Source organism: Rana temporaria, chromosome 12 (genome assembly GCF_905171775.1).
Source record: "Rana temporaria chromosome 12, aRanTem1.1, whole genome shotgun sequence".
NCBI classification, from domain to species: domain Eukaryota; kingdom Metazoa; phylum Chordata; class Amphibia; order Anura; family Ranidae; genus Rana; species Rana temporaria.
The window spans coordinates 65,385,413-65,398,122 of record NC_053500.1 but is presented as its reverse complement, the minus strand read 5'-3'; the positions used below and the strand labels follow the sequence as shown (position 1 = coordinate 65,398,122).

The window sequence follows — 12,710 nt, the reverse complement described above, 5'->3', positions numbered from 1 at the left end:
GTTCGTGTCCGCTCTGCATATGCAGAGCGGACACGGACATGCCACCCACCCACTCTGCTGATTGTGGCCCGCGATTGGTTACCAAGTCGCTTAAGTGGCCCTCACTCTTCAAAAGGTTGGGCACCCCTGGTTTAAACCATCTGTGCAAACCGCCACCACATGGAAAGCCAGATTGATAAGAAATAACAGCCTCAAGCAGATATAATATCCGTCAGTGGATTAAACACAGGGTCCAGGAGCCACCAGATCGAATCTTCCAACGAAAGACACCTCCATTGAGAGTTGAAAAAGACCAAGACCACCATAGACAGGAAGACATAGTAAACACTGGACTGTAGTGCATTTCTGCAAACTGCAAAAACACACTAAAAACGCATAGGTGTGAACCTAGGGTAAGTCTTGTGTAGAGTGAGATATACATACACACACACACACACACACACACACACACACAATCTATTTAAAGTGGAGGTCCGCCCACAGCTGCAAAAATTAAAAGCCAGCAGCTACAAATACTGCAGCTGCTGCATTTAAATAATAGAACACTTACCTGTCCTGGAGTCCAGCGATGTCGACACCGCAGCTGATGTTTCCATCAGCTGTCGGGTGTTGCCGCCGCCATGGCAGGTAAGTGAACCTGGCAGTGTAGCATTACAGCTTCACGCTGAAAGCCCTACTGCGCATGCGCGAGGCACCGCTCCTATTGGCCTATTGGTGGGGGAAGGAGGAGGGAGTTCCTGTATGTGAGGACAGGTCAAAGACAGGAATTTGTTTGCCCCCCCACTAAGAGATGCCAAATGTGGCACCGGCTGGGGGGAGGAGACAAATGAGAGGAAGTTCCACTTTAGATTTGAATGTATGGAAACGTTTTTGATGCATTATCTTGGTGGAACGGACAAAACAAGTTTTTAGCTATTTCTGTCTTTGTTCTGGACTACCCTTTTGTTCACCCAGTTCAAAAAACGTACATATTATATAAGAGGCAGAAAAATGACTGCTGCAGATGTAGGACAAGTTTTACTATAGAGGTTGTAGCTGGATGAGCACTGCTAGGGAATGTTCTGACATTACATACCATAGATCTGTGTGTTCTGATAATATTCTCTTACCCAAAGAACCTGGAAAGCAGAACACGCCTTCTTATTGGTTAGATCAGTGTTTCTCAACTCCAGTCCTCAAGGCGCCCCAACAGGTCATGTTTTCAGGATTTCCCTCAGATGGAACGGCTGTGTTAACTAAGAAGGCAGTGAAACTGATCAAATCACCTGTGTAAAATAATGGTAAGCCTGAAAACATGACCCGTTGGGGTGCCTTTAGGACTGGAGTTTAGAAACATTGGGTTAGATAATGCTTGGTGCCATGTCTAACCTGGAATTAATACAGAAGAAAACGTCCATATTCTTGCTTCACTAAAGATTGCTTCTTTATTTATTTATGTAGAATTCTCTGATGTCTAACTAATCATATGTAGTAACCGGTAAATTTCTTCTATGTACAGAAACCACATACCACTGTCAGCTTACAAGACATACAGAGCATGCGCACTATGCGTCCTCTGGATAGCAACACACTCCCAGGGGTGGAGCTGCACTATGGCTCAGCAGCCAATCCACGTACACTATGGGTGGAGCTCCAGGAGGTAAGCACATGTGCAGTAGGTTGTATACATAACCATTGTTTAACCTTTTGCCGATCAGCCCATTGTAAAAATAAGTAATTACTTTGACATTTAATACTGGTGTTATGGATAGCAGCTGGTTGCCATAACATCAGTATAATTTTTTTACATCTGTGCAGGATGACTTTTGGAAGCAGTGGGAGTGGTGCCCCCCTTCCCAGGTGTTCCCGGGCTTACCATACCCTACTGGGCAGGAAGTCGAGTGAAGGCAAGATGACCGCCACTCTTCTCTATGCCCTTGGAGGACTAGAGCGATATCCGACGTCACTTCCTGTTCTCTGGGCAAAACAAATTATTTATTTTTTTCCTTTTGTTTTTAGGCACCCTTACACACAACAAGCCCGCTCGGATCCGTCTGTCTGTTTTTCAGGTGGATCCGAGTGTGCCATCCATTAACTCCTATGGACAAGTGGATGTCAGTGGAGATGTGTCCCGCCTGCCATCCGATCCACTAAAATCAGATGTATGGCGATATGTTCAGCTATCCGTCTGGTGGATCGGATGAGATCTGATGAAAACAGACATGCTTTTCGTCCTATCTCCCCATAGGAATCAGCGGGGCTCTGATAGGCCCCTCCCCGCTCAGTCAGCAGAGGCCGACCTGTCATCCCCTGGCTCAGCAGAGATCAACAGAGTGTCCTCCTCTGAGCAGGCAGACTGCGCTGAAACAGACCCGCCCCATTTAAAGGGGCCTAAATTAGTTATGTTTTTTTTTTTTTTTTACTCTCTCAATAAAGAGGATCTGTCCTCCTAATTTCTATTGCAAGGGATGTTTACATTCCTTGTAAAAGGAAAAAAAAAGTGCAAAAAAAAGGGACAGTGTAGAAGTAAAAAGTAAAACAAATAAGAAAAAATAAAATGTAAATTTGCCCCACGCAGAAGTGAACGCAGTAGTTTGTCGCCATTCCACAAGTGTGTGCAATTTTAAAGCGTGACCCGTTCGGTATCCATTTACTCGGCATAACATCACCTTTCACATTATACAAAAACATTGGGGTAACTATTATGTTTTTGTTTTTTCATTTAAGTGTATTTTTTCCCCAAAAATTGCGTTTAAAAAAACGCTGTGCAAATACTATGTGACGTAAAATATTGCAACGATCGCCATTTCATTCTCTAGGGTCTCTGCTAAAAATATTATATAATGAATGGGGTTCTAAGTAATTTTTTTAGCAAACAATACTAATTTAATTTAGTAAACACAAAGGGCCAGATTCTCATACATTTGCCCAGGCGCAGCGTATCAGAGATACGCTACGCCGCCGTATCTTACTTGCCGCATTTTAGAATCCAGGAAGATTTTGCGCCGTAAGTTACGGCGGCGTAGTGTATTTCTTGGCGCGGATTTCAAATTGGGCGGGTAGGGGGCGTGCTTCATTTAAATGAAGCGCGTCCCCGCACCAATTGAAATGCGCATGCTCTGTTTCGAAAATTCCCGCCGTGCTTTGCGCAAAATGACGTCGCACCGACGTAATTTTTTGAACGTAGACGTGAGTTATGTCCTTTACTATTCACGGACGACTTACGCAAAAAAAAAAAAATTCAATTCGACGCGGGAACGACGGCCATACTTTAACATGGCAAGTCTATCTATACGCCACAGAATAGGAGGTTTAACTATACGCCGGGAAAAGCCAACTAGCGACGACGTAAGAGAATGCGACGGCCGCGCGTACCTTCGTGGATCGCCGTAAAAAGCTAATTAGCATACCCGACGCGGAAAACGACGCAAACTCCACCCAGCGGGCGCCGAAGTATTGCACCTACGATCCGAAGGCGTACGAAGCCGTACGCCTGTCGGATCGAAGCCAGAAGCCGCCGTATCTTGGTTTGAGGATTCAAACTAAAGATACGACGCGGCAAATTTGAAAGTACGCCGGAGTATCAGTAGATACGCCGGCGTACTCTCACTGTGAATCTGGCCCAAAGTTCCAGAAAAAGGCCTGGTCTTCTTTGATACCGAGAGGTGGCTGTTCTATTGTGTGATTCAGTGCTAATTTTGTCAACTAAAACAAATGAGGTGACTAAAATACGACTAAAACTAAAATGGAATTTTAGTCAATAGACTAATACTAAAACTAAATTGAAATTTGACTTCAAAATGAACACTGGTCTGTAGTGCATGTTTATACCTCAATACCATAAATAATAACATGAGATTTTTCACTCCAGCAGTATGTATTGAGTTTGGAAATTGTAGAGAAATGTTAACTAATGCATTACAATTTAATTACACTCATTCGATTTTAGCCGACTAAAATTTGTTTTAGTTGACTAAAATATACTGGAGATTTAGTCGACTTAATACAAGTAAAACTTGCAAAAGACAAAAAAATAGGACTAAAATTGCATTTTAGTTTTAGTCCCAAAATTAAATCGAAATTTGCTGCCAAAATTAACACTGATGTGATTGTGGTTATTGGCTCTCACAGTGGTCACATGATTGTGAACCTGTGCTAATTGAAATAATGTGAGCGTGTGATATACACATAAAAAGTTTGTAAACCAAAGGAAGTCTCAAAAATCAATGTGTGTACGCTCTCATAAATGAATATATAATATATATTAATCAAGTGAAAAAAGTCCCATAACATATATCCGTGTGAGAGAAGATAACTGGGTTCTGATGACAGAATAATATCCAGAAATCAGTTCAATGATCACTGCACATTTCAGCACGGTATCTGGAAGCAGTTTGATTCTTATTTCTCAGCCCAAAGGGAATGAAAATACTGACTCTTACCGCAAAAGTTGGACCCCGGTTTTAAGGAGGTCAAAACAGCGTGTGCATCAGCCTGCCGGCCCTGATAGGAATTCACTCAACTCAGGGAGGGGTGCTTCAATATTGCAAAGGAAGAGGAGGCCTTCAGCTATCTCTTCAGGCTGGATCATGCAGACAAACGGTAATCAAATTCACTTGAGATGATACCAGATACTGGATACTGATTCAGTTCACTCAATGGAAAGAAAAAAGGGGACAAATCCTCATCGTGCAGTATGTCCAAAAAATGTAATTTATTAAAAATCATAAAAAAAATTACACAGCAGATAAAAAAACAAGAAAATATCTCACAGCAGGTCAAACAACCCACAGCAACAATATTTCTGAAGAGGAGAAAAAAGACCAAAAAACACACAAAAAAAATATATATGTAAAAAACAGCCAAGGATCAAACCATATGGGCTGTATGTATGAGTGTGATGGCGTTAGAATTGCTCCACCCAACTAGTTTCCTTTCCCAGTTGAAGCCAGTTTTGGGGAAACTAGTCGGGTGGAGCAATTCTAATGCCATCACACTCATACATACAGCCCATATGGTTTGATCCTTGGCTGTTTTTTATATATATGAATGTTTTATATATATATATATATATATATATATATATATATATATATATATATATATATATATATATATATTTTTTTGTGTTTTTTGGTCTTTTTTCTCCTCTTCAGAAATATTGTTGCTGTGGATTGTTTGACCTGCTGTGAGATATTTTCTTGATTTTTTATCTGCTGTGACTTTTTCATGATTTTTTTAATAAATGACTTTTTTTGGACATACTGCACGATGAGGATTTGTCCCCTTTTTTCTTTTCATTGAGTGAACTGAATCAGTATCCAAATATCTGGTATCATCTCAAGTGAATTTGATTACCGTTTGTCTGCATGATCCAGTCTGAAGAGATAGCTGAAGGCCTCCTCTTCCTTTGCAATATTTAAGCACCCCTCCCTGAGTTGAGTGAATTCCTACTAGGGCCGGCAGGCTAATGCACAAGCTGTTTTGACCTCCTTAAAAACGGGGTCCAACTTTTGCGGTAAGAGTCAGTGGGCTAGATTCAGGTAGGGGCGCGCATAGTTACGGCGGCGCAGCATACTGTATTTACGCTACGCCGCCGCAACTTACAGGAGCAAGTGCAATATTCACAAAGCACTTGCTCTGTAAGTTGCGGCGGCGTAGTGTAAATGGGGCCGGCGTAAGCGCGCGTAATTCAAATGTGGAAGGGGGCGTGTTTTATGTTAATGTGTGATGACCTGACGTGATTGACGTTTTTTACGAACGGCGCATGCGCCGTCCGTGTACATATCCCAGTGTGCATTGCTCCCAAGTACGCCGCAACGACGTATTGGTTTTTAACGTGAACGTAAATTATGTCCAGCCCTATTCGCGAACGACTTACGCAAACAACGTAAAAAATTCAAATTTCGAAGCGAAACGACGTCCATACTTAACACTGGCTGCGCCACCTAATAGCTGGAGCAAAGCCTTACGCAAACGACGTAAAAAACTACCGCCGGGCGCACGTACGTTTGTGAATCGGCGTAACTAGGTAATTTGCATACTCTACGCCGAAAACAACAGAAGCGCCCCTAGTGGCCAGCGTAAGAATGCACACAATTATATGCCGCCCCTTTAAAGTTACGTCGGCGGAGGAAGCCTATTTTTTCGATGTATCTGCCTTGGAGAATCGGCGTAAAGATACGCCAGCGCAGATTTTAAATTAAGGCGGCGTATCTGGAGATACGCCGCCGTAAATGCTACCTGAATCTAGCCAAGTATTTTCATTCCCTTTGGGCTGAGAAATAAGAATCAAACTGCTTCCAGATACCGTGCTGAAATGTGCAGTGATCATTGAACTGATTTCTGGATATTATTCTGTCATCAGAACCCACTTATCTTATCTCACACGGATATATGTTATGGGACTTTTTTCACTTGATTAATATTTATTATATATTCATTTATGAGAGCGCACACACATTGTTTTTTTTTGGGACTTCCTTTGGTTTACAATCTTTTTATGTGTATATCACACGCTCACATTATTTCAATTAGCACTCATCACTTGTACTGTACTTGTAATTGCTTGGGAATTGCGCACCTATTCTTTGTATGTATGTGTTTTTGAGTTCTAGGTATTTAAACTTATATTGGCTGCAGCATTCCTTTTCTCTTATCACATAATTTTTCACTTATTATGATACTTTGTTGGTAAGTATTTTTTCTTTTTTTATACGGTGGGTTTAGCGCAGAGTTTTTTCTTCTTTTTTTTTGTTTATGATTTTGAACCTGTCCCACTGGCACCCAATCAGAAGCCATGACTAAGAGCTGTCAGTGACTGTACATGGACTGCGCGCTCAGCACGCCACCTCAGTTCCACTTTCCTGTCGTCACATTTATATGTGGAAACTTTTGCTACCACAAAGACAGCCAATAATAAAAAAAATCTAAGAGAATAAAAATGAGTAAAATAATAAAAATGAGCATCAATTGCCTAGGAAAAGTGTTGAAAATATATGTTGTACAATAGAAGGCTTTTATTATAGGAAAGTAGTATGTGAAGTGATTTTATGAAACGTGTACCTCTCACATTCTTATTATTTTCTCTAGCAGGGGGAATATCCTATATAATAAGTCCCTCCACACCCAAGTATATCTTGGGTCTGAATTTATTCTTTGGTTTTGGATATATAGTATAGGGAATAGGTAAAACATTTGTCAGATTAAACTAAAAAATACAGCACTGCCTTCATTAATAGACATGTGCAATTCGTTTAGTTCCGAATTAGTTTTTTAACTAATTTTGACCAAATCGTTAATTCCGAAATTTCCGAATTTTTCAATTTCCAAATTTTTGGATTTCCAATTTTTTTTTTTTCGGAGTGCACATGTCTATGAATCATTAACAACTTTTTAATGGCAATGCATGACGGCGTTTTGTTTTGAACCCTTTTTGAGCCAAATTGAAGAGAGGACGAGTCCCTCATTACCACACATAATGCAGAGCAGTTCTGGGAGGATCTGGAGAAAATCTTGCTATACATTTAGACCCATGTAAGGGAAAAGCGCATTGGGACCTGTGAATAGGTCTGAAAGGAAGGTGAGAGCATATATAGAAAGGTGGAGGATCAGGTGGGGTTTTTTTCCCCCCAAGTAGCCGCATATTGAGGATTTCTACTTTCACTGGACACTTGCTTTGTGTATACGTTTTCATTTTTGAGAGTCTTTATGTAACTAAAGTATTCCACATAGGAGACTTATTAATGGGAAAGTGGCTCCCACCACCATTGCTATATATCAAGTATATGTGCATGTTTTTTATTACATATTGCTGATTATTTGCGTTTTTCTGTATCGCTATTGCACTGTATATACCAGGGGAGGGCTGGCAGCCTTAGGCCTGGGGGGCAAGTCCAGTCAAGTGGCCCATAGAGCGTGGAAAAGTGATGGATCGAGGAAAACAGTCTAAGATTTTTCATGATCACAAGAGTCCGCACAGAGGCCCCCCTTACATCAGAGTCTGCACAGAGGCCCACCCCTTACACCAGAGTCTGCACAGAGGCCCACCTCCCCTTACATCAGAGTCTGCACAGACCCATATACATCAGATCTGATGTAAGGGGTGTTCTGGGAAACTTGATTTAAAGGGTCACTAAAGGAATTTTTTTTTTTAGCTAAATAGCTTCCTTTACCTTGCTGCAGTCCTGGTTTCATGTGCTCATTGTTCGTTTTTGCTTTCATGTTGCTGTAAATCCTCTCTGTTCTGGACACTTCCTGGTTGCCTTTTTCCTGATAACCACAGTACTGGGAGATTTCTCACGGTGGTCACTAATCAAGGAGCTGTGTGTAAAACGAAACTGGATTGGTGTTGAGGAGTTTTAGACAAAGTATCACTGCTCTCTATTGGCTGACTGCCCTCTAGTGGCTCTCTGTACATCAGAGAACCAGCAAACAACATGCAAAAACGAAACTACACTGCAGGCACATTATATGATTGTTTTTTTATCTATTTTTAATCATTTTTAAAAGGAATCAGTTAACTATTATGTCTCTATGCCCTGTAAACAGTCATTTCAGCTAAAAAAATGTTTTCCTTTAGTGACCCTTTAAGGGTGCATGCTGTGGACTATGTAAAGAGGGTCTCTGCTCACCAAAGCCTGCCCCCCCCCCTCCCCTTTAACAAAGTCCACAGAGAACCCATTTTTATACACTGGGAGTCAGGAGAGACTAGAGAGGGTGAGCTTACCAGGGTGGAGGCTGAGGAGCAGGCAGGCTGTCTGATGCTTTTTTGGGTTCAAACTTCCTGTCCAGTGCCCACACATGCCCGGGGAGTGTGGGCAGGGCAGACTCAGAAGGAGGAGGAGCAGATGAGCTCCATCTCTCCTTGTGTCTGTGCAGAGAGAGAAGGGGATGTCATCGCTGGTGTGCGCTGGGGCTGAGCTATGTGTGAGATGAGACATAGCTCAGCTCTGCAGCCATCTACCTCGGAGCTGACACAGGCACAGCTGCACAGTGGGAGGTGAGCAGCGGCCGTGACCTGTGTTAACAGAGCTCCAGCAGGCATATTCCTGCTGTGCAAAAACAGCATTTGGTAGCGGCGTCCAGTGGCTGTGCATAGTGTCACCAGCCTGAGGGGAGATTTCCACCCTGCCCCCCCTGCCAGCCCTCCCCTGGTATATACTATGGGGCAGATCCACGTACATCAGCGCATTATTGCGTTGGGCGTAGCGTATCTAAGATACACTACGCCGCCGTAACTTATTTTATTTTTTTGGAATCCTCAAAGAATTTGCGCCGTAAGTAAGGGCGCGGAATTCAAATGGATGTTATGGGGGTGTGTTTTATGTAAATAAGTCGTGACCCGACTTAAACAACGTTTTTTTTAACGGCGCATGCGCCGTCCGTGGGGATATCCCAGTGCGCATGCTCGAAATTAAACCAGAACAAGCCAATGCCTACGACGGTGACGTCATTCTACGCAAATCCCTATTCGCGAACGACTTACGCAAACGACGTAAAAAATTCAAAATGCGAGGCGGGAACGACGGCCATACTTAACATTGAGTACACCACCATATAGCAGGGGTAACTATACGCCGGAAAAAGCCGAACGCAAACGACGTAAAAAAAAGCGACGGACGGACGTATGTTCGTGGATCGCCGTAACTAGCTAATTTGCATAGGCAGCGCGGAAATCTACGGAAACGCCACCTAGCGGCCACCGAAAAAATGCACCTGAGATCCGACGGCGTACTAAGACGTACGCCTGTCGGATCGATCCGAGATGCCGTCGTATCTTGTTTTGCAGATACAAAACAAAGATACGACGCGCAAAATTTGAAATTACGCGGCGTATCAAGAGATACGCCGGCGTAATTCTTTTGTGGATCTGCCCCAATGTGTGCAGTTGCTATCCCAGGTTGTTTGCACAGTTACATGTAGGAGGTGTAATTATTTCAATCTGTATATGCAAGTTTTTTTTTTTGGATATCATCATTATAGAATTATATGCACAAGGTAAACATGAATATATGATAGCAAAACAATAGTTTGCCCCCTTTGTCACACATTGAGGGGGTCCCTCCACCAACACTCTTTAGTGAAGGCAGCGCTGCATTTTATTTATTTTGTCACATTTTTCATTGGGGTGTGGGAACACACAACAGTGCTCAGCTGCAAGCCTTTCATTTATTTTTACTACATATATTTAGTAGCATGGTGAATTACCCACTATTGCCCCTCACACATGGGACATTAAAGGATAGTGCCTCTTCAAACAGTTTCTTGATATCATTAAAGGGGTTGTAAAGGTTTGTTTTTTATTTTCTAAATAGGTTCCTTTAAGCTTGAGGAGGAGAAAAGCTGTCCATTCTCTTAGGACAGTAGCAAAAAATGGAAGCATGATGGAATTGGCAGGGGCTATACTGGCTGGCTGACAAGTTTGTTGTTACCAGTGTACAATTCTCCTGTAGGTGGCAGTATAACCCAAACGTCTCAGAATTCCTTTTTAAAGCGGACCTCCACCCAAAAGGCTTGTTTGCCTCCTCCCACCTACGCTTGGCACCTTTTCGGGAGGGGGTGGGCGCGGGTACCTGGTTTTGACAGGTATCCGCTTCCACTTTCGTCTGACTTCACCGCAGCAAAGTCACCTGTAAGTTCAGACTCCTTCCCCTGCCACTGGGCTATTCACATAGCATAGCGTGCTTTGCGCATGCGCTGTAGGGAACCGTCTGGGAAGCCAAAAGGCTTCACTGCCTGTTTCCTTTATAAAAAATGACAGCGGCAGCACCCGAGAGCGTCAGGGGGTGAAGACACCGATGGATTCATGGACAGGTAAGTGTCCTAATATTAAAAGTCAGCAGCTACAGTATTTGTAGGAGGAGCCAGAGGCTCTGCTTTAACCACGGATCTACCAGCAGCATTAATACAAAAACAATGGGCTCTCATGTGGAGATCATATGGGCAACTATAAAACCACCCAATAACTTTCACATCTTGCCAATCACAACCTGTGCTCGATTAGCTTCAGTGAAGGGAGAGGATACATCAGGGGTCAAATAGACCCCTGATGTCTCAATAAAGAGAACTTGATATTACAGTGTGCTATCAGGGGACCGTTGACCCCCTATGTGACCACAATAAAGTTAATTGTAAAAATAAAGTAAAAAATTACGCACTGAAAGAATTTTAAAGTTTTGTGTTTTCCTTTTCTCTCCACAGGCTAAAGAGCTGTACCACACACTGGCCTTGATCATAGAGAACAAGGATGCGTCTGTATAGTAGAAAGAAATAGAAAGAGATCATGTATAAATACACCTTATTCAATTTGTCATTTCATGTGATCAGAAATGAATGTCTGCCTGTACCATTGAATTATGTCTATCAAATTAAAACTGGGAATGTCCAAGCTGCCCTGTGTGTACAGTGGCTTGCTGTGCTAGGATCAGTTGGTTAACCAATCTTTGCTTTTATTTGAATGCAGGTCTAGTCATATTAATACCTGATAGAAATATTGTGACTGTCAATGTAAATAGTGAAATGCCTGTTATCTGCAGTTACTTATCTAAATCCAAACACCAAAAAGTAATATAATGCAGCTTGCCAGTCCTTAGATGTAGTTGCATTTGTTTTGCTTTTTCAGTATAAGTCCTTTTTCTACAATTACATAAGCTTTTTTTTTTGTCAGAATGCTATATTTTTTTTTTGTAACTTCCTGTGTTCCGAGAAAATTTGCAAACAATAATATCAGTTTTTTTTGCCAACTTCTCTGAACTGCAAAAGAATGACTCCCTACAGGCATGGACTGGCCATTGGGACTACTGGGAGTTTCCCGGTGGGCCGATGGCTCAGTGGGCCGGCTTCAGAGACAGCGCACCACAGCCCACCTCCGCTCCTCTGTCTCTCCCTCCCCGCAGTGCTTACCTCCTCTCCCTCCCCACAGTGCTTATCTGGGGGGAACAGAGAAGCATGGGGAGGACCAGAGGAGCATGGGGTGGGACCAGAAGGAGCAAGGGGGAGGGGACAGACAGCTGACTCAACAGCTATGGCCTGGGAGTTTCTCACTTCTGCCTAATCTTGTCCCATGGGGGTGGGGGCACCAAACTGATTATTTGCCCCGGGTGAAATAATGTTGAGCTTTCCCACTGGTACTGCCTATAAGAGTACCAGCCGTTCTACTCTAATAAAGTAGAATGGCTATTGGCGGTGGAGAGGGGGCTTTGGTGGCGGGGGGCAGAAGTTGTCGGGCTGCAATAAGAGAGACCGGTCAAAGTGGGCCAGTCTGGATGAAGTCCAGGGCCAAATTTTTTGTCCCAGTCCAGCCCTGACTCCCTATATATAATGTAGGAGAAAAGGTTTGTAGCTCAAAATGTGAAGGGCAGCCTAGGGTGACACCAACGCTCCTCTGTGGTTACTGTAGAGCAAATTAACATGGTCACCCTAGGACAGGAATGTGTTACAGGCAACATCAGAAGGTGAAAATAGGGAAAATGCCAGAAAAACAAAAATAAAATAAAATAAAATAAAAAATAACAAAGAAATTACATCCAAGGACTAGTAAGGTGCAATATATTAAAAAAAATTGTTTTATATACATGTTAAAATAAAAAAGTAATTTATTGGGAAACATATTGTTTAATCAGAAAACAGATACAATCGAAACTAAAGTATTGATGGTTTTAGTGCCTTTACTGTAGTAATATTCTTTAATTAAAGAGAAGTCACTTGTATCACCTCTGCTTATTTGTAAA

The 12,710-nt window shown here is 42.5% G+C and overlaps 1 protein-coding gene across 1 annotated transcript in view; it reads left to right on the top strand.

Annotated features, from left to right (window-relative positions):
* Nucleotides 1–11,836, top strand: part of LOC120919370 (unconventional myosin-XVB-like) — a 130,475-nt gene extending 118,639 nt beyond the window's left edge. The window contains exons 42-43 of the mRNA XM_040331501.1: nucleotides 1,499–1,639; nucleotides 11,182–11,836. Coding sequence (XP_040187435.1) covers nucleotides 1,499–1,639; nucleotides 11,182–11,241 — 201 coding nt within the window. The 3' untranslated portion in view covers nucleotides 11,242–11,836. The remainder of the gene's footprint in view (nucleotides 1–1,498; nucleotides 1,640–11,181) is intronic.
* Nucleotides 11,837–12,710: the final 874 nt, after the last annotated feature.